Source organism: Carcharhinus amblyrhynchos, chromosome 6 (genome assembly GCF_965287045.1).
Source record: "Carcharhinus amblyrhynchos chromosome 6, sCarAmb.v2.hapA, whole genome shotgun sequence".
In the NCBI taxonomy this organism is placed as follows: Eukaryota; Metazoa; Chordata; class Chondrichthyes; order Carcharhiniformes; family Carcharhinidae; genus Carcharhinus; species Carcharhinus amblyrhynchos.
The window spans coordinates 41,235,556-41,258,677 of NC_137329.1; the positions used below are offsets into that span (position 1 = coordinate 41,235,556).

The 23,122-nt window shown below is 42.0% G+C and overlaps 1 protein-coding gene and 1 non-coding gene across 2 annotated transcripts in view; both read left to right on the top strand.

The window, feature by feature from the left end:
* Nucleotides 1-17,250, top strand: part of syt8 (synaptotagmin VIII) — a 79,126-nt gene extending 61,876 nt beyond the window's left edge. Inside the window, exons 6-9 of the mRNA XM_080190288.1 lie at nt 851-1,018; nt 7,269-7,386; nt 9,249-9,382; nt 13,061-17,250. Of these exons, the coding sequence (XP_080046414.1) occupies nt 851-1,018; nt 7,269-7,386; nt 9,249-9,382; nt 13,061-13,282 (642 nt within the window). The 3' untranslated portion in view covers nt 13,283-17,250. The remainder of the gene's footprint in view (nt 1-850; nt 1,019-7,268; nt 7,387-9,248; nt 9,383-13,060) is intronic.
* LOC145344676 (U2 spliceosomal RNA) lies at nt 215-413 on the top strand. Its single transcript, XR_013886960.1, has one exon. It is a non-coding gene; the product is annotated as a U2 spliceosomal RNA (small nuclear RNA).
* Nucleotides 17,251-23,122: the final 5,872 nt, after the last annotated feature.

Genomic DNA, 23,122 nt, shown 5'->3' on the forward strand with positions numbered 1-23,122 from the left:
GATTTAAATGACTTTCCTGCCTGATTCCAGCGTTGTCTAGCGGGCGATTGCTTGCCAGTTCTGGGAGATGCAAATGCATTCCCCACACATGCTCAAATCGCCATTGAAGGCTGCAAATGCGTGTCTCCTGGCCAGACCCGCTAGAAAAGTGGCAGGTGCGAATGGGAGAATTGTGGCAGTTGTCTCAGTTGGCAAATTAAACGTAACATTATTTGGAACTTCTCGGCCTTTTGGCTAAGATCAAGTGTAGTATCGACATACTGTACTTGGTTGAAGTCATTAGGTTACATTTTAGCTTCATTTGAAGCAATTTTTTAAAGCGGCATCTTGACCTTTTGGCTAAGATGCAAATTAGATCAAGCCTTGGAGGAGGACCCACACCTACTCCAATCAGCTTGGATCATGTAGATCAAGCCCAGGACAGGAGGTGAGAGCTCTGTCTTGTCAGCTTGGATCAGGAATATCTCAAATTGTTGGGACTCTGAATTGGATTTGATTTGATTGGATTGAATTGGAATAAAGTATCAAAAAAAGCTTTTGCTCTGAAAGTCTGACTTTCTTGTAGCTTTCAGACTACCCCGACCTTTGCTTTTTTGTGTCCTGCGAGGGTGAGAATGTCAAGGTTCAGATTCTGAGCCTTGCACAGGTTTCAATGAATAAGCTGCCAAACAAGCTTGTTGCCATCTTTCTTGGAGTGAGTTCCAGCCGGACAATAACAAGCTGAGTTTGCCCGAGAACGGTAATGTGAAAGCAGGATTGGTACAGATGATTGCATTGAAAATTCTCATCAGCTGACATGCTCTCGCATTTTTTCTAATTCACTCAAGAGCTTCTTTTGCTTACCTCATAGGTTAGCCAGGCTGATGTGGCTGAGAAGACTGTGGTGATGCAGGTATATGACTTCAACAGATTCTCCAAGCACGACATAATTGGTGAAGTTAGAATCCCACTCAACACCATCAACCTGAACCATGTGCTTGAAGAATGGCAGGATCTAGCCTGTGCATTAAAAGATGAGGTAGGATTTTCCCAATGGAGAATAAAGATGGCTTAATGCAAAATGCACAAAGACTATGGGATTTTCCAGCCCCACTCATGACTCATTTCATGGCAGTGGAAATGGCTCATCACTGGCTACCAAGTGGATCTTCCAGTCTCATCGATGTCTACAGCATTTTGTGAGGTTCACCCATCCCGCTGGGGAACCCCTTGCCTTCGGTGGGACAGGAAGATCCTACCCTAGAACACTACAATACAATAGGAAATGATAGACGTCCTTTTCCCTTTTACCAGAAATTATTTTTCCCTTCAACATTGTCAATCACTGTGCAACTGATTAAATAAGCTGCTTTTTTTATGTGATAAGACAACTTAAATAGCATTGTACCTCTCACAGACAGGCCTCTGTTTACATTATAAAGCCACAATGCAGGGGAACTAAAATGATAAATAATTGTTGATCACTCTGATAAATTGTTCAGAGTATTAAGAGGCGAGTGTAGCAAGGCATGGTCATTCAATAGTAACTCATTAAAAATTTGGTTCTAGAGTATCGAGGGACCATGTTCATTGGATGAAGTAATGAGCGGGAGAGCTAAGGAGATACAAAATAAGTTTTAAAGGGGAAGACGTAAGGGGCAGGATTTTCCAGCTGCACTTGCCCCAAAACCAGAAAATACTGCCCGAGGTCAATGAACCTTTGCATGCCCGCACCCCCCCCCCCCCCCCCCCCCTCCCCGCACTCACCTGCCCGCTACAATTCCCCTTAAAAGTTTTGTTTTTCAAGAATAATAAATAAAAAACATTTCAAGTCATAGACCTTTGGAGCTCAAGGTGCCTGTTGTTAGACTTGCTCAACCAGTAGGTTGGCTCCAGTGTTATGATTCAGTGATACGAAAGAGCAACTAAAATACTTCAAACCTCATCAAACCGTATTAAAATAAAACTTGGGTTAAAGAAAATTCTTGTTACGCTAGCTGCTTTTTATAAGACTATGTTTGAAGTTTGTACACAAATCACTTTATTACAAGGAGCATTGCTTGATATTTATACCTTGCTGTAAGACAGAACTGAAGGCAATGTACTTTATTGTGTGTGGAAAGTGATTTGAGAACAGGACATGATTAGACCCAGCCACAGTGCCCCCCTCAGTTAACTCACTGCCAAAACCCTCTGTGTCATTTCAATGTGAATAATATTGAGTTATTAATATTGAGTTGTTGGAGAACAAACGTTTCTTAGGTAACAATACTGAAACACTAAACTGTGCCTTGAAAAGAGGAGAGAAACAAATATACAAAAAGAAAACTTTTCTTTTTGAGGCACAGTACATTCGATAGTGCTTGGGTAGCAAAACTGGGATTTTCTGTGCAGGGCCTAAGGTCCGTGGTGGGAATGGGAAGTGAGAGTATTTCCCTTGGTGGAGCACAGCAGGAAAATGCGCTGAATTACGCCATTCTGAGTTCATTAATTGTGCAGCTCAGGTTTCCCTGAATTCATTAGTGGTGGGGAGGGCAGGAGGTCATGTGCCCCGTGTCAATTCTAGGTGCCAAATGCAATCCAGGAAGTGGCTCAGAGACCCCCAGGCAGAACACGTCGTAGTACTGAACGTAACATGGCTGAATGCAGTGGAGACTTACAATCCTCTATCCTGGGGATGGAAGGAGAAGGCCCACCACTCACTAGCCCTGCATGGCAGACGGCTGCCAGGGTGCTGAGTGCAAACATTACACAGCAGAGGACAGCTCTGCAGTGCAGGAAAAGGGTGAATGACCTCATCTACACTGCAAAGGTAAGTGAATCTTCTACTGTTCAAACTGATCTCACAGAGTGGGAACTGGGACATGGAAAAAGGGCTTCATAACATGCCAAGTTGATTCCTCATAGCTATATAGCAGTCCTTGAAGTATGCAGGCAGAGAGATGACTAGGGGTCCTGAAGCCTGCCACATACAATGCTCATATAGTGAGTGGAAGGGGGTGGAGGGTGGATCTGGTGGAGAGGGTACCAACGAGCACAGCTGATGCCATGCCTGTGCATGCCGTCTCCTTATGTCTTCCTGGTGTTACCTTTGATCTCCCAAAAGTCACTCTAGAAACATCCTGTCACACCTTGTCCAGTGTTAAGTTCACATTACCGTCCTCTTCCTTCCTGAGGAGCCCACCCCAGTAACTGCAGATGCCCCCTCCTATTTCTGCCGACCCCCATAATTCACATTTATTTCTGTCTGCCCTCCAACAACCCTCAGTGCCCCTTCATGTAAAGGACCCGCACTCTCCAACCCTACGAGATCCCAAGCCCCCTTTACCCTCACCAGCTCTCTATATCACCATTCCCTTAGATTTCCTGCCAAGGCTCAGCAGAGGTCACTACAGGCCCAACTCTCTGAACTGCTACCCCCCATCACCCATTCACACTTGACTACCCTAATTTCCTGTTCACTCTTGCACATCCCCCCCCGTCACCTTCCCCACCACCTTGTCTGTACTTCACCTTTGCCCTTTCCGCATTCCTGTCCGTAAGCCACCTCACCCAGAGAGGATTGCCTTAGGTGGGGGAAATTCCAGTCAGGGGTTAATTTTGTTCCTGTCAATGGGATGCATGTGGGCTTCCTGATGGTCTGTGGCATGACTGGCGACACGCCATTATCCACCAGTTTGATTGTAACTGCAAGTTCCCATCATCAAATCCTGGTGTCAGGAATCGATTTTTCATGTCCCTGCAGGAGTATCCGCCCTCACCTGCCATGATGCTAGTTGGTAGCATAGGATGATTCTGCCCCAATAAAACAGTCAGCAGTAAAGGAACACAAGATCTCCTGTCCTGTGGCTCTGATTTATATTTAGTTATCAACTGCCCACCCCCCACCCCCGTATTTTGGCTTAATAAGTTAATAAGATGTAAGAGCAGAATTAGGCTGTTTGGCCCATCAAGTCTGCTCTGCCATTTGATCATTATAAGTTTCTCAATCCCATTGTCCTGCGTTTGATCCCCTTACCAATCAAGAACCTATCTATCTCTGTCTTAAGTGCACTCAATGACCTGGTCTCCACAGCATTCTGTGGCAATTAATTACATACTTTCATTACCCTCTGGCTGAAGAAATTCCTCCTCATCTCTGTTCTAAAGGGTCATCCCTTTGCTCTGAGACTGTGCCCTCAGTTCCTAGTCTCTCCTACAACTACTGGGGAGCAGATACTTTCTGAAGAGATAAGTGGAATGTAAAGACTGGAGCCTGAATTTTTTCATCTATCAGTCGTGTACACAGAATTGGAAGAATTCCCAGATCCGAGAACCTGAGTTTTAATCATAGTCATAGGGCGCGATCTTACCATCTTGTCCTGCCCGTTGTTCAGTGAGGTGAGATGGCATGATTGGGTGAAAGATCAGAAAATTATTAGATTTCTCACCTCCCCTGATGTGGCAACTGGGGAGTTTTCACAGTAACTTCATTGCAACATTAGTGTAAGCCTACTTGTAACGCTAATAAAAATAATTTAAACTTTACCAGTCCTGTTTTGCCAGGGAAATCAGCTTTGTGCCCAGAAAGGGCATGGAGCTAATTTCAATACTAATGACATGATTTATATGTCATCAGTGAGTCCCGGATTCTATAACTGCTCACCAGTTGATTCTTTCACCGCTGAAAATCAGACATGATGGTCTCATCGGGGGATTGTAGGCCATTGATGTCTCTGGATGGTTGGGGTCAGGGCTGGGTTGGCACTTTCCATCTGGCACCCTGGCACTGCCCACTGTGCATCCATACCTCTGCCAGGGGCAGTGCCAAGAGGATGGGGCCTGATTGGGGGTGAATCCTGAAAGGGCGGTGGGGCTATGACAGTGGGAGGAGGAAAGGAGAAGTCTGCAAGGATCGTGATCAGCGAGGGAGGGATCTCTGCCAACCACAACTCTTGGTCAATTGGTGTCAGCTGTGGTTCAATGGTAGAAATTTTACCTCTGAGTGAGAAAGTTATGGGGTCAAGTCCCACTTCATGGGATTTGAATAAAAATCTAGGTTGAGCTGCTGTCTTCCTGATGTTTTATTAAACTGGGGTTGGTCTTCCTGTGGAAGTAGAAGATTTTATGGCACTAATTTGAGGACGTGCACTGTAGACCACCCTGGTTGTCAGGTAATACAGCCTTGTTTCTCAGTCAACACCACCAACAGATATTCTGGCCTTTGTCATTTTATTGCTTGCGAGGTCTTAAGGAAAAATAGCTGCTGCATTTTATTTTACAACAATGACTATACTTTAAAATATTTTAAACTCATGTGTGAGTTCATGGAGTTCCCAACAGATTTTTTTAAAAAGTCCCAAGTGTTGATATGAACAGTAAACAGAAGTGGCACAAGAATTTAATGCCATAGGACACTACTCCCTATTCCCAAGCAATCTGAGAAATTCTCTTCACTTACACTCACATTGGGCAGGATTTCTGGTCTTTGAGACTGGACATGCCTGCCTGAAGTCAACGGATCTTCCAAAAGTCGGTCAAATTTTCTGATCTGTCCACCATGATTCTCGTGGAGAGTGGGACCGTAAAATTGGCCCAATCTTTCCTTCCTTTGAGTCAATTTTTCAGACAGTTTGCTATCCCCCCCTAATTCCATATCACTTGGTATTTTTCAGTAATCTATCATTTGCACAGCATTTTTCCCCTTCCTTGGCTTGGTTTACATCTCCATAAAAATTCTGATATTTGTCAAACATGATTGCCATTTTATAATCCGTACGAACTTCTAGCAGCTATCATCTCTGTATCTACAGCAATTTTAGTAATTGCATTTTCAGGAGCCCTAATATTTTGTCTAGCGCAGGCTTAACTGACAGGCTTCTTGTTTCCAAGAATAAATTTGTCTTCTTTTATAAATTGGATATCACTGGTGCCACTTTCCAATCCACCAACAGACAGTGGAACTGATATCTTCTTGAACTGAAGTCTAAATAAAGCCCCCTGAAATAAAGAGAGGGGTTATAAATTTTTCACCCACTTGGAGCAGGGGTGTTGAGGGGAGAGGGAGAGGTGGAACAGCATGCTGGAAATTTGGAAATCCAAGTTTCTTCTCAAGCTGTAGAGCCTAAAATTCCCAGCAATTCAACATAAGCTCCCCACTTGATCATCAGCCTAATTGAGAGATTTTGCTTGTGCGTGGGGAGGATGCTGGAGAAGAGACTACAGGGTCAGGTAGGTTCAAACCAGAGAGTGGGGGAAGGGTAACGTTGGGCTGACACTGGAGTTGGCAGGTTGGGCGGGAAGATAGTTGTAGATCAGAGGACTCAGAGGCTGGTGTGTGGTGGTTCAAACTCGAGCCCTGCGGATCGGAGGCTGTTGTGTGGGGAGCTCCCAGGTCTAGAACTGAGTTTGGAGGTCTTGGAGGGGAGTGAAGTTTGAGACCTTAGATGGAGATCAGAGGCTTTGTGATAAACGTCAAGGGGAAATTGGAAGGGTGGTAGGATGTCTGATTGTGGGCTTTGGCAGGGCAGGCACATTGGGTCCTGCAGTCTGTGCCTTTCTTTAGCTGCTAGGTTTGCATGGTGGCACGGTGGTTCGCACTGCTGCCTCAGTGCCAGGGACTCGGATTTGATCCCTGGCTGGATGACTGTGCAGAGTCTGCATGTTCTCTCCGTGTCTGCATGGGTTTCCTTCGGGTGCTCTGGTTTTCTCCTACAGTCCCAACGATGTGCTGGTTAGATGCATTGGCCATGCTAAATTCTCTCTCAGTATACCCAAATAGATGCCAGCGTGTGGCAACCAGGGGATTTTCACAGTAGCTTCATTGCAGTATTAAGCCTACTTATGATTCTAATAAATAAACTTTAAACTAGGCTCCCTGAAGCAATATTCCACATCCTTAAAGCAACACAATAGTATGGACAGATAAAACAGGGAAACTGGTACTAATGAAAATCTGAAGTGAGAACAAACACTGCTACAAATATATAGCAGATGGCTGGAAGCAGGTAAAAAAAAAGAAATGACAGATTTACATTTCAGGTTGAACTCCTTCGATCAGATTTATTTTCTGCTCAAAAGAAAAGAATGCTGACATCTTTGAGGAGAAGTTACACACCCCAAACTGTGCAAGATTTCACACCTTCAAGAGGTAACATTTCATGTCAAACAAAAATAACTGAAGAAACTTTAGACCAGCAGGAATGTTCTGGTTGCTAAGCTCCCTCAGTAACAATGCTTCTGTGTTTCCTTTCCCTTGAATGCTTTTGTCTGAATACTGATTATTTTATTTTGTTTGGTTTCTTCATTAGCAAGTGAGACTTGGTGATATCTGCTTCTCCCTCCGTTATGTTCCCACTTCGAACAAGCTGACGGTTGTAATTTTAGAAGCTAAAAATCTGAGGATAATGGATAAAGGTGGTTTGTCTGGTAAGAGTTCCTATTCCAAACACTTGTGGTTGCAGGTTTGGCTGAAGTCAGCTGTTTCATAAAATTAAATTGGAACAATCTGCCAACATACAGGTTGCTCTGGCAGTTAGTGCTGATTGCAAATATCTACTTATAAAGGGGATGAAATTAGTCTTGGATGATAGCTTAAAGCAAATAATGGTGAGTTGGCAACTTGTTGATCAGATGCTCTCAAGCAGAGTGGCGAAAGAGATAGAAGGAAAATCAAGGGAAGTACAGAGAGAGGGCAGGGGAGAAATGAGGAGGAGCAGTAGAAAATGCTGATCAGGGGAAAAGGGGAGGAAGGGAAGGGGAGAAAGGGCAGGACAGAGAAGACAGAGTAGAGAGAAAGAAGTAAAGGAGGAGAGGAAGGGGAGAGAGAGAGCCAGAGAGAAAGAAAGAGGGAGAAGAGGGTTGTGTATTTGTGTTTGTGTACATGTGAGAGAGAGGAGAAGGGATGAGGAGGAGTACTTGGTTATATCTTTTACTTCAACATATTGCTGGATGTTTGCTACTGTATCTAACACACATAACTAATATCTGTAATGCTTGTCCTGATCTTTGTTCTCTTTCCTCTAACATTTTGACAGATTACCCACTACTTTCTGTGATATTTTGCCAGTTACCTGCTTCTCTCGCTAACACATTTCTAGCAGCCAGTTATTCTGCTATAATACACTTACGACACTCCATTTGGTAATAGTAGCTGAGTACTGTGTCTCTGTCTGGAAGAACTCTGTGCATTGCAAGCTGCTGCCCTATGCCACTGTGCCACCACAAATCCATCGTAAAGGTAGCATAGCACAATTGCTAGGATGAGTTCACAAAAATCCGGTTTTGCCACTGATAAAAGACATCACCCACCCACCCAGCAAACACCTCATCTCGAGGTGGCCACTGCCTGAACCAGGCAGTTCTGCTGCAGATCTGTGGAAGGACCAGTAACACAACACCAGTGACACAGCCCAGGATCAGCACCTGGTTGATGATCCCACGTTGGAAATCCTAGGCCTTGATCTCCTTTATGATGAATGGGTCAAACTGAACAGGTATCACACTGGAGTTGGTCCCTGCTGCTACAACCGCTTCCATTGGTGACACCGTGATTCACCCCTGTGCAACTGTGGCAAAGCACAAACCTTGGTGCATAGTGCCCTGTCCCGTGTTTCAGTGGCAGCCTTGCTGCCTGACACCCAGTTGATAAGGAGGCTGCTGACTGGCTGAAGAAATTCAAATTTGACAGCTAGCTGTTCATCAATGTGTCTGATAGTAATAATTAGTATTTGGCAAATACCATATCCAAGGAGTATAATTCTGAATATAACACACCCTAGGCTGTTATCTTGTTGTATCTTACTCCAGGGTCAATTACACTCAGGGTTCCCAATATTTACCATACTGCCATTGAGAGATGTGTGTCATTACCCACATTGAGGGTAATTTTGATGTCAGACAATATCACATGTGATATCAGCTCTCACACATCTCTTCCAATTCCTGTTGCTGTTGAAGTTGAAAAAAAATTGGAGAGATATTTCCTGAGTGGTTGAGCCCATATCATCTTTAACATTATTGCACAAAATCAAAATTACTCCAGATGATGGGAAAAATAGAACAAGGATCATATCATGTCACACCCCAATGATAATGAATATCTTCTACTAGTCCAGAAACAGATTCACCACATTTCTCTCACACAGCATTTCCCCAAATGAAGGGTTTGTGGTTGGATGCCTTCAAAATAAATGTGACCACTTATTGTTGAGACAGGCTGAGTAGAGCATGAAAGTAACTGATGGACTTTATTTCACAAGTATTTTGAAGCATCTCTATCTTTTTTATAGACCCCTATGTGAAGATACGACTGATGCTCAATAAGAAAAAGTTAAAGAAGAAGAAGACAACAGTTAAAAAGAACACGTTGAACCCATATTTTAACGAATCCTTTAGCTTTGATGTAACATTTGAAGAAATACAGGTAAGGAGCAAATGTGAAAGCTTTAAAGAAGTAAGGTACAGTAAGTTACATTCTTTCTGTCAGCCATTAAAAATTTGCATGAAAGTAACTTGAACAGCCTTGACTTAAGAACAAAGAACAAAGAAAGTTACAGCACAGGAACAGGCCCTTTGGCCCTCCAAGCCTGCACCGATCATGCTGCCCAACTTACCTAAAATCCCTTACCCTTCGGGGTGGATATTCTATTCCCATCCTATTCATGTACTTGTCAAAACGTCCTTAAAAGTCACTACCGTATCTGCTTCCACTACCTACCCCAGCAACGAGTTCCAGGCACCCACCACTGTCTGTGTAAAAAATCTGTCACGTACATCTCCTTTAAATCTTGCCCCTCGCACCTTAAACCTATGCCCCCTAGTGATTGATCCTTCCACCCTGGGAAAAAGCTTGTGATTATCCACTCTGTCCATGCTTCTCATAATCTTGTAGACTTTTCTCAAGTCTCCCCTCAACTTCTGTCGCTCCAGTGAGAACAAACCAAGTTTCTCAAACCTCTCCTCATAGCTAATGCCCTGCATACCAGACAACATCCTGGTAAGCCTTTTCTGTACCCTCTCCAAAGCCTCCACATCCTTCTGGTAGTGTGGTGACCGGAATTGAACACTATATTCCAAGTGTGGCTTAACTAATGTTCTATAAAGCTGCAAAATGACTTGCCAATTTTTAAACTCAATACCCCGGCCAATGAAGGCAAGCATGCTGTAGGCCTTCTCGACTACCTTCTCCACCTGCTTTGCCACTTTCAGTGATCTGTGTACCTGTACACCCTGATCCCTTTGCCTATCAATATTCTTAAAGGTTCTGCCATTTACTGTATATTTCCTATCTGTATTAGACCTTCCAAAATGCATTACCTCACATTTGTCTGGATTAAACTCCATCTGCCATCTCTCCGCCCAAGTCTCCAACTGATCTTTATCCTACTGTATCCTTTGATGGTCCTCATCGCTATCCACAAATCTACCAATCTTTGTGTCATTTGCAAACTTACTAATCAATTCCATTACATTTTCCTCCAAATCATTTATATATGTTATGTGATTATATATTAAGTGATCATTGTACAAAACATCCAATAATATGGCACAATTTCCCCAAATTTATACTCTGAATGAAAGAGGCATCAAGTAGAAATGGAAACTTTTCTGAGGTTTGTGTTTTATTACGGCAGTATCTTATCTTACATAGTCCTGATTTAGGTCACTGGGCACCTTCAGTGAAAATATTTCCCGTCTTCGCTCAGTACTTGTATTCAGCACCTTTGGTGATACAAAACAAATTATCCGCATGTTTGGAAGAGGGGCAGATGTTGCACAATAGTGCTTTCTCCCTGTGGAACGGCCTTCCAGCAGCATGGTGGCACAGTGGATGGCAATGCTGCCTCACAGGGCCAGGGACCCAGGTTCGATTCCGACCTCGAGTCACTGTCTTCGTGGAGTTTGCACTTTCTCCCTGTGTCTGTGTGGGTTTCCTCTGGGTGCTCCGGTTTCCTCCCACAGTTCAAAGATGTGCTGTCAGGTGATTGGCCATGCTAAATTGACCCTAGTGAAAGGGGGATTAGCAGGATAAATGTGTGAGATTATGGGAATAGGACCTGGGTAGAATTGTGGTCAGTACAGATCCAATGGGCTGAATGACCTCCTTCTGTACTGTAGGGATTCTATGATTTGTCTATTTCTATCACTCAGCTGTCTACTTTCAACACTTGTGATAATTGGCATCTACTGCTCCCTTGCTCATACTCTTATCAGCCTTCAACTCACTGCATAGATGTGCAATGCCAATGCAGTGACATCTGATTAACTAACCCCTGACAGCCCCTTGTGTTGGAAGCTATCTAACCTTTAGCCAGTTGCTCCACTCCACCTTCCCCCTTCCCACCTCCACAGCGATACAGACAAGATTGTGAAATGTGTCAAACTGCTGGATTGACCATTGGTACTCCAACATTCTGTGTGTCACCTTTATTGTTTCTGTATTTTCAACACAACACTGAAGGTTGTTAACAATATTTAACTTGTAATCTACTTTCAACAAACCAATTCATGTTCTTGAAAAGAGCTCAACTCAGAAGTGGAATAAATGTGTATTGAAAGGATAAGTTTCATTTGACTTGAAAATCTGAAAGGCAAATCCCAGTGGTGCGCCCAGTTTCACTAATTTCGTGTGGAGTTGTTGGAATTGGCTTCATTACACCTGAGCTAGGGAAAGGAAAAAAAAGGCACAGATAATGAAAAAGAAATTATTGCTTTTCAAAATTTCACTTAAAAAGCATCTGTATCCAGATATCCATTTAGGAATGAGTGAACACACTTCCAGTGCCTTCCAATGAAGCAGCCTGCTGACTCCCACTATTTAGATTAACAAAGAATTCTCACTTCAGTAAGGTCCTATCGTGCCTCAGAATGTGCATCATTTTTAATTTAGAACAAATTAAACAGTGCCATAAATGAGATATTACTTTACACATTTGGGGCTTCAATTTGAATACAGCCCACACTAACTTCCATTAATGTCTGTTTTATGCTGTATGTTAGCTTGCTATGCGAAATGACTTTGAATAGTCTTAATATATTTCTTACAGCCTGTAGGCACTGCATAAAACTGACTGCATTAAATTTGCAATCTCATCCTGAGGGCACATGATGGCTAGTGTGGAAAATTAAAAAAAGAGAGAATTATGTTCTGCAGTGATCCTGGTCAAGGCTGAATAGATGTGGGCAGTGGGATGAGGATAGGATTTATCTCAATTATGTAGTATTTCACAGTTGAAATGTTCTGCTAACACGTCGTCAAACTGCAATGAAAGCAAATGACTGCGGATGCTGGAAGTCAAAGAAAAGTACTAGAGAAGCTCAGTATGTCTGGCAGTATGGGGAGAAAAACAGAGTCAGAGGGTGAGTTTTTCTGGCCAAGCTCGCCCCAGTGCTGGAAAATGCCAACCAAGGTAACAGACCTTTGCATGGGAAAATTCTGCCCATGGTTTCAAGCCCAAAGAGTCATATGGACTTGAAATGTTAACCCTGTTTCTCTCTGCACAGATATTGCCAGACCCACTGAGTTTTTTCCGGCATTTTGTGTTTCATTGTCAAACTGCAATTATTGCAGTTGGGATTTTTTTTGATTTTCTAGCTGGGGCACAGCCGAGTAGGTTTTATTCTGCTGTATCTGATCCAGATTGCTTTGTGTTAACATTCCACCTCCTTCAGATATCATGCCCTAATAGATGTTGGCAACCATGGGCTCCCATTTGATTAAGCCATGATTATGCTTGGCAAAATGCCAAGTATGGCTGAGCAGGAAATATTCCCGCTCTTTGCACCTGCAATCTGGTATATTTGAAGGATTCACAGGCTGAAAATAAGCCTGTTTGGCCATGTTATGAACATACCTTATGTGGCTATCAAGTACTGAAGTGGGATCCGAACCCAGAGCTTCTGGCCCAGCGGTAGGAGCATTCAAAGCTGTGCCACAAGGCTTCTACTGTGATGACATTAGCTGCTGAAAAACGTCCATTTCATAACACTAATATCTTGATATGTGTGAGACCCATAAAGAAAGTTGTCAAAAAGAAGGGTCAGCAATGCACTTTTAAAGCCTGTCTCATTCTCTGTTTTTGTTTCTTCTTTCAACATACAGAAAGTGCAGTTAGTGATCTCCGTGTGGGATCATGACACGATGTCAAAGAATGACGTCATTGGAAAACTCTTTCTTGGCTGTGATGCCACTGGAAATCAGCTACGTCACTGGTCTGATATGTTGGCCAATCCCAGGAGACCAGTTGCTCAGTGGCATACTCTCCAACCCAAGGAGGAAGTAGATAAAGCACTTGGGATGAAATCTCGTTTCCAAATCTTCTAGTGTTTGGACTATCTTGAAACCAAAGGAAAATCAATCGGGTCATAAATTCTAAGATACCTGTTTCAGATAAACCTGTTCACTTTTACTGAGAAATATTCTGTTCCAATCCTCTCTTTTCTAAAGTGAACTGTAGAACTTAAGTGAAAGAGGTGGAATTTATTACATTATTACCTCAAATAAATTGAATACAAAACACGCAATGCATTATAAATACATTGCTGTACAACTTTGTGATCCAGATTGCATTCGTAAAGCTGAATGCAGTATTCCCAATTGTGCAGCACAATTCAGAAAGCCTGGATAGTCAGGTTATTTTCTTGGAATATGGAACCACAATGGAAATAAATAGAAGACAATTGATTGAATGAATAGCTTAAATGAAGAATTGTAATATTGTAAATCTTGACATTGCTTTATATTCATTCTCTAATCCCCCAGAATTACTATTTTAATGGGCCATCATGCCCATTATTTTATGTTTGATAATACAAGAAACAATGATTCCAGCAGATATCCCTGATAATTTTAGATTAGGAAGATCCAAAGTTTGAACTTCATCCTTGGTCCATGGTGAGTTAGCTGATCTCCTCTTGGTAGCAGTTAGTTTGTCTACCCTCCCTGATACTATTCTATCTAGTGAACCCTGCTGGAAATTAGCTCAATTGGATGTTGAGATTAGAGTCAGGTTTAGCTTTGAAAGACTTCACATTTGATGATCTCTCGGGACTTGTTAAATATGGAATACCTATGTAACCAAGGTGTAAAAGCTGTTCTGCATCCTTTGGAAGTGTAAAGAGACAGAGGCCCCACAAACCTGTGGAGCATTGCATCAGTCTCTTACTTATAACAGACCAGCAGAGCCCATGAAGAAAAGTCAGGGTGTGGATCCATTTGTTCTCTGCAATTTCCAGAGGAGTTTTTTAATATACCTCCAGCTGCCCTTGGCAAGGTAAATGTTGCATGGAATTGTGGAGGTGTGGGTGGGTGGTTTTTGCTTGGGAATAGAGTCACAGGCTGACATTCCTTGTTCCCAGCAGTTTTCCTGACTCAGCCAGAACCTGGAAAACTCTAAGACCAGAATACCAAATGAGGTCAGGAATATGGGTTTCCAGATGATCAAAAAGAAGCAGCCTGGACCTCCAAAGATAGGGCATGTGGTAAACCTCCAAGATCCATGGGGAAATCACTGATTGGTCTCCCTGTGGGACTTGTTGAGTATGAGTTCCCCTGGTAACAGGCAATGGCTTGACCAGCTGGAACTCATTACCTAAACATTTTATACGGCAGACCCAGGACATGGGCCTGCTGAACTATTTGTCTCAAGAAGGGACTAGTGTGTGTATATCCCATGGTAGTGATTTTATATTGTACTCTAAATAAGCAATGTTCCTTTTCAGTTGAGCTTCCTGAGTTATTATAGGGCAGAATTTTGAAAGGAATTAAATGACAACACCCCCCCCCCCTCCTCCCCCTTTCTTGACTGCTCTGAGAGCCCTCTTTAGTGCCAGGGCCAGTGCTAAAAGTTCCCTGAAACAGGCAGCTCAATATCAGCAATACATCCACAATTGTACCAGCAAATTAGATACACTTCTACTAGTCCTACAAACTGTAGTGGGGTCAGTGGGAGAGGATACTGGCACAAGATCCCAATGTGAATGCTGGAGTCATTTCCTGAGTATTTTAGGGCTATATCTTTCAGGAGAGTAGCTCTGTTTTCTTCCCAGATGGATAAACTGGGTTCGCTACACTTTTCTTGTGAAAAAATGCTTTTAAATTTATTATTTATGATTGTATTTGCACTTTACTTGGAAACTACATTTGTAACTTGTATATATTTGCTAAATTAATATGAAAGGGTTAACTGTTTTTACTACTTATGGTAAGTGTATTGGAGCAGAGAATGGTGTTTGATGCTAAAGTTGGGACATGACTTTGACCTTGTTATGCTGTTACATTGCCCTAATATGTATCTATTCATAACGTCCTATGGGAGCATTGGCTGCCTGAATTTCTTCCCACTTGAAAAGTCAGACAGGCTCTGCAACAGGTGTAAACTGGGTGGGATAAGTTGGAACAATATATTCCACCCACAACTGCACCATTTTCAAGTGCGTTCAGAGTCATAATCAGTGCACAATCAAGCAAGTATATTTCCAAATCCAAAAAGACATTTTCTGTATTTTTCAGGTGGACATCATCTGCTGTAAAAATAAATTTAATTTACAATCTTTATAATTACAAGTAAATTGCTTGTTAAAGTATCCTAACCCATTTACAAACCAATTTAAGCCAAAGTACTGCATCTGTTAGGCTTTCCTTTGGTTTCCACATGCTCTCTTAATTGCACACTTTCTCATCTTTGCTCATTTTATTAATGGATAATACTTTCTTCTCAAGTATTTTTTTTAAACTTTATTCCAATCCAATCAAGTCAAATTAAACCCAATACAGAGTCCCAACAAGCTGGGACATTCCCAATCCAAGCTGATAAGACAGGGCTCTCACCACCTGTCTTGGGCTTGATCTACAACTTCTCAAGTATTGAATAAACTACTCAACATCATCTCTTCCTCTTTGTTGCATTCTGATTTGTCCTGACCTAAAGTCTTTACCTTCTGCTTTAACTCATTTCCTTCCTCCCTTCATGTCAGTCTTAACTTCAATTCAATAAGCAAATCTTTAAAGGCCAGCCTTAGCTTCAGGTACCAACTAAGACCTCATCTTCTCAGTAATGGTAGTGTGTTGTACTATAGCCTTGACTCTAAATCTGGTTATTTTAATAATAATTTTAAAGTACATGATTTAGTGAAATCTTGTCCTTTACTAGGACGGATTCTTTCATACATATGCAAATATAGAAATTGTAACATTTGACCTCTGTCTATTCCACCTGGAAGCATGAATTGACACAAATCACTATAGAATAAATAATGGAATTCTAGGAAAAGCTGCTAACACCCGATTTTCATATCAGAAGGGCCATTACCACCAGAATGAAAAACATTATCATTGCTCTGCATGAAGCAAACTGGACTAAACAAGGCTACGGTGCTTCACTTCAGTGGAGAACACTTCATGTCCCTGTTGTGAATGGTACATGATTTGTAAGTATAAGACTTTTAAGGGTTTATTTTATATCCCAGTTGAGGCAACCTTCCTAAAATAAAAGGTATAGTGCATAAATAGAATATTGACTGATATAGACCAGGAGGTTCCCAAGTGCAATTGCTGCTCAGTATTGAATTAGATCCCAATCATTGAAACAGTGGGATCGTAGGACGGGAAGACAAATCATTTTTATTTATGTAAATAATTGGGCATGTCAAAATGAGCAAATGCAGTGGTGCAGAAGTGTAGAATGAAAAATAAATTAGAATACAGGAAAAAGAGAACACTGGTTGTCCTTTTGAACCTATTTGCCCATTTTGTTAGGTTTTTGTCTATTTAACCTCAATTCCTTGTACTTCTATGTCTCTACAGATATGGTTCTTTGGGCTAAAGGGACAGACGGATATGGGAGAAGGGGGGGGATCAGGATATTGAATTTGATGATCAGCCATGAACAAAATGAATGGTGGAGCAGGCTCAAAGGGCAGAATGGCCTACCTCTGCTTCTAGTTTCTATGTTATTTTCCTATCTAAACATCCCCTTTTTAACAGACTTGAATTGGTTATATGATTGTGGCCTTCATGATCAATACTGCACATGCTGACAACCATTTGTGTCACAAACATTTTCCTGGATTTGCTTTTGATTACTTAAATCCAAATGTTCAGGCTTATTTGGTTCAAATTATTTCTGAAATAACAAAGAATTATGGACTTTATGACAGTAAGAATATATGGCAGTTATATAATAAATGGAAAGGAAAGACTATATTAGAAGCTGGGATCATAATGGTAATTAAGAAACAAATGTGTTGTGAATATAAATCTGCTGTGTTACAAATAAAGATATTTAAATCTCATCGTTTTGCTTCTGGGCTTGCTTTACATGTTTTATAAATGCACAAACTATTGAGATACTATTGGATTAGGTAATCACAGTAAAGTTATATCATTAAATTAAGTGAGTCATTAGTCTTCTTTGCTGCTTAATTCAGAAAACTGGATGAAATATGAGGTCCATATTAATGGATAAAAGAGGTCCATATTGCAGGTCACAGCAAAGGCTGAAAACAGTAGGCAAGATACATCATGTCAAAGTGGTTAGCAGATACAAAATTAAGATTTTAAAACCCGAGGAAAACAAGCACTGATGGAAATATTGAAGTTTCAGCAAATTATTAAAGTAACAGGTACTGCAATAAGTCTAAATTTAAAATGAACAAAAAGGTGGGATAACTCCACTGTTCTTCAAAATAGTGACATGGCCTCTTTTACATAAACCCAAGATGGCAGAGGCATCATTTTATCATCTCATTTGAAAGACAGCATTTTCAACAACGGAACATTTCCTCAGCCCATTGCTGGTGTGGGAAGCTAGATGTTGGTGTTTCAGTTTGTGTGTTGAACATGCAAGAGCGTGGTAGTGGTACATTCAGAGCTATGGAAGCATAATAAATCAGAAAAACAATAGTACTGTCAAAACAAATGTGATCTAATTAAAATCCTTAAATTCCCAGAATTGCCTGAGTTAACTGTAGCGCAGTTGATAGCACTCTTATCTCTGAATAAGCAGGTTGTGCGTTTAGGTTCCACAGCGGAAACCATGGCCAAATGGTGTTATAAGAACATAACATAAGAAATAGGAGCAGGAGTAGGCCATCTAGCCCGTTGAGCCTGCCCCACCATTCAATAAGATCATGGCTGATCTGTCGTGACTCAGTTCCACATTCCTGCCCTCTCCCCATAACCCTTCATCCCCTCGCTTATCAAAAACCCATCAACCCGCGTCTTAAAAACATTTAGCGAGGTAGCCTCCACCACTTCAACGGGCAGAGAATTCCAGAGATTCACCACCCTTTGAGTGAAGAAGTTCCTCCTCAACTCCATTCTAAACTGCCCCCCCTTTATCTTGAGGCTGTGCCCCCTAGTCCTACTGTCCTTTCTAAGCGGGAAGAGTCTCTCCACCTCTATCCTATCCATCCCATTCATCATCTTATACGTCTCAATGAGATCTCCCCTCATTCTTCTAAACTCTAACGAGTACAAGCCTAGTTTATTCAGCCTCTCCTCATAGCTCAACCCCCTCAACTCCGGTATCAGCCTAGTAAACCACCCCTGCACTCCCTCCAAGGCCAAAACATCCTTGCGTAAGTACGGCAACCAAAACTGCACACAGTACTCCAGCTGCGGCCTCACCAATGCCCTATACAGCTGCAGCAAGACCTCCCTACTTTTATATTCAATCCCCCTCGCTATGAAGGCCAGCATCCCATTAGCCTTCCTGACCACCTGCTGCACCCGCAGGCTGGATTTTTGCGACTCATGCACAAGGACCCCGAGGTCCCTCTGCACCGTCACATGCTGCAGTTTTTTGCCCCGTAAGTAATAGTCCTTCCTACCATTATTCCTACCAAAGTGGGCCACCTCACACTTGCCAACATTAAATTCCATTTGCCAGTTCCTGGCCCATTCGCCCAGCCTATCTAGATCCTTCTGCAGACTCTCCACACCCTCCGCGCAATTTGCCGTTCCACCAATCTTGGTGTCATCAGCAAATTTCGACACCATACACTTGGTTCCCTCCTCCAGATCATCTATATAAATGGTAAATAGCTGAGGCCCCAGCACCGACCCCTGGGGCACTCTACTAGTCACCAACCGCCAATCCGAATAGCACCCATTGACCCCCACTCTCTGCCTCCTATTTGACAACCAATCCTCTATCCACGCTAACACCCTACCCCCAACTCACTAGACTATTAATCTGGAAACTCAGTTCTGGGGATCTGGGTTCGAATCCCACCACGGCTAGTGGTGGAATTTGAATTCAATAAAAAATATCTGGAATTAAGAAACCACTGATGACTATTGTCGGAAAAACCCATCTGGTCACTCATGTCCTTTACGGAAGGAAACCTGCTGTCCTTACCTAGTCTGGCTTACATGTGACTCCAAAACCACAGCAATGTGATTGATTCTCAACTGCCCCCTGAAGGGTGACTAGGCATAGGCAATAAATGCTGGCCAGCCAGCAATGCCCATGTCCCACGAATGAATAATAAAAGTACCTAGCTTCACATGCCAGTGATGGGCTGAGGAAATGTTCCATTGTTGCAAGTGCTGTCTTTCAGATAAGATGTTAAGTTGGTGCTTCTGTCCTCTTAGGTGGAGGTAAAAGAGTCCATGCAACAACTTTGAAGAAGGACAGTGGAATTATCCCTGGAGTCCTGGTCAATACTCATCCCTAAATTAATATCACATAAACTTCACACTGTTGCTTCAGGGACCAAAATAGCTGCCCCATTTCTTACAACAGTGATAAAAATTATTTCACTGGCTGTAAAGCACTTTTGGGCAGCTAATGATTATGCAATGTTCTAAATAAATGCAGGCCTTACCTTTTTAAATATTTCCAGTAATAGGGTTTGTATTTTTCATCAATAGTTTATAAAACAAGGGTAGTACAGTGGTGAATACTGCTGCCTCATAGTGCCAGCGACCTGGATTCAATTCTAATAGACTCCTGTCTATGTGGAGTGTGCACATTCTCCTTGCATCTGCATGGGTTTCCTCCTGGTGCTCCAATTTCCTCTCATTGCCCAAAGATGTGCAGATTAGGTGAATTGGCCATGCTAAATTGAACCTTAGTGTTAGTGGGATAAATATGGGGTAAAGACGTGGGTTACACTAACAGGGCCTGGGTGGGATTGTGGTCAATTTAGCTCGTTGGGCTGGATGGCCTCCTTCTGCACTGTAGGGATTCTTTGGCTGGAATTTTATGACTGTCCATGCCAGCAGGATTTTCCCATCCCTTTACAGGAATCGGAAATTTGGCTTGCTGCCAAATTCTCCAATTTCACTGCAGCGGGAGCACGACATGAACAGGCAGTAAGATGGTGCCCTATGATTTCAAAATAAATCATCAAAGGTTAGTATGGTAATGCATTAATTGCTCATTGGGACAGTTTATTTGAAGAAATAAAACTAATTTGTAAGTGCCTTTACCATCCACAGAAGGGCCTAGAGTTCGACACAGTCCACTAAATTACTTTTGAAATATGGTCACTTTGTTATGCAAGTAATAATGGCAGCTAGTGTACATGCAATATAAGCTGGCATATACCATTTAATCTGTTTTGGTGGCATTGGATGAAGGATAAATGTTGGTCAGGACATAGGCAGAATTGACTTGGTTTCTTTTGATTGGCCATAAGATACTCACAATTCAGTTTGGGAGGCAGACTGAGTCTTGGTAGAAAGTGAAGCAAATGTTAGTCTTTTAGATTACTTTATTTTGTTATCTTTGGTTTAAACAAGATCACTTGTGTAATATGTCCCAGGGGTAGTGGGGGTGGGAAGTCTTTCACCAAAATCCCTTTATTTACAAGTCTGACAACAAAATACAGTGTGTTTTCTGATAGCAGTCTACACTAGGAATCCCAGAGGGGCTGACACTCCTGGTTAAATACAAAGCAAGACACTCCCTGATTGGTCCATCAATTTGGCCCTTAATCAGGGAGTTCATATTGACAATTCGTACTGACAATTGAGGTTGGCCTGTTTGAATCTGAACTCTTTGATTAAGGGCCAAACTGATGGTCCAATCAAGGTACCCCATGCTTTGTACTTAAACAAGAGTGTCAGTTCTTCTGGCACTCTGGACGTAGACTGCAGACTGAGAGCACTCTTGTGTTGTGTTGTTGCAACTTGTAAATAAAGGAATTTTTTTTGAATAGCTTTCTAGCTCCAAGGACTTATTACAAATACCAATCAGAAAATCCCAGTGACTGTCTGGATAAAAATCATGGAATGATTCTCACATTGAAAAGGAATCCTGCTTGGGTAGGATATTAGAGCTTGAACAATCTCTCTAGGAAAAATTAGTGCCTTCCGAAGTCAAGGAGAGAAAATTAAGGAAAGAAAATTGCATATACTGAATCTATGTTAAAAAAGAGAACTATCAGTACAACTTACATATGGTATTGAATAAGGACAATTTCAAGAGCACACAGAGAAGTTTTGTGCACTTTTTCTGTTGGGGGAGCTGGCCTATTTCTTTCCATCAGGATTTCCCGCACTAATGAACCTTTTGCTTTTCATCTTTTATGAGGCTCTGTTCGCGACTAAAATAACTGTGTACTGAATGCAGTTTTAACGTCATTTCATTCCTAAGGTGAAAGATGGAAGATCTCTAAAATGAGGTACTGTATGACTCATTCCCCAAACATGTTCCAAACACCTGCTGCAAGATCATTAAATTCAAGCTCCCTACAAACAAGTACAAGTGTGACGCACTTTTGGAATTACTATTTAATAAGTGCTGTGGCACACTATCATTAAGTCAGGCCAATCACTGTCATTCTGAAGTTCCTTTGCCTTAACAATAGCCCCAGTGTTAGACTTTTTTGCAATGTGCTCATTCTAAGATTCGTTATGAAGTTTAAGCATTCCATTCATTTTTGGAGATGACAGCATAGGGGACATTGAAGAGGAGGATGTTAATTGACCCACTGTGTTCCTACCGTTATACAATTGCATTGTGGTACTGGAGAATCTCAACATTAATGATGCCTGAATATTCATTCACAATAGTTTGACCTATATATAGCCGCATGTCCATTTGCTGATGGCAATGAAAGTCCTCGCTGCGCAGGCATAAGTGCTGGGGAGAATTACTGCTGACCTCAACTTCTGACCTTGTTGGAATATTTCAGATCAGGGTGGGTGCTGCTGTTTCTTACAGCACACACACACAAGCCGGAATCCTCCATTCAGTCATGCCTTGCCACCGTTGCCGGCAAGAACAAAGAATGTGGCACTCAGCCAAATCTCCATTCACTGCAGCGGGACCGGAAGATCCCAGCTGCAGGCGAGTATGGAGAATTCGAGCCCACAGGCTGATAGATAGATAGGCAGCCATTCAAAGAGCAAGCAGGCATTTAATTGCTTCCTATGTATATTTCAGCTGGAGACCTAGGATGCATATTCTCATAGAGGCAATTATACCCAAGGTCTCTGAGATGAGATAGTCATTATGCTCCCTTGGCTCTACCAGATATGGCTATCAGTTGTTGGATGGTTGTACAAGTACCTTGTCTGGAAACATAGGGACGGGTTCCTTTTTCCCTAGGAAACCCTGCAGGCCATTCCTGTCAGGGCTAGCTTATATTCTTTTAAATACAAAACTCAGGACTTTTGTAAAATCCAATATTTCCATGTATAATTCCAGGGTCTTTTCTCCATCATCTTAACATACTGTTCAGAACCAATGAACCCTAGATTGACAGTCTAATTCCAATTCTCTTTCCACATCTAATAGTGCACTAAGATAGGCCTTTGTCTGTTTCCATAGCTAATAATTCATGGAACAGGTCGCAAGTCTGATTGTGACAGTAGGATGTGTAAAGAAGGACTTTTAAAACAAGTCATTCATTCATTATTTTCCACTATGATATAAAAAACTCCTTTCACTGCAACCCAATAAAAGTATCAATATTGCTGGGGAAAAAAAAAGACATGCTGTTAAAGCTTTTTGTCTTGCACTCATCAGGATAGATTTGTAAGAATATCAATGGTAATGGGAACAACATTGTATACTGCATGAGAGGAGAGTGCTGATTGGTGGGCAAATGGACTCTGATTGGTCAAGGTATCGCCATGGTGAATTAACCCAGAAATAACTGTTCCCAAGCATTTGTTTAATTGAAAAAGGAACGAAGTGTGAACATGCTT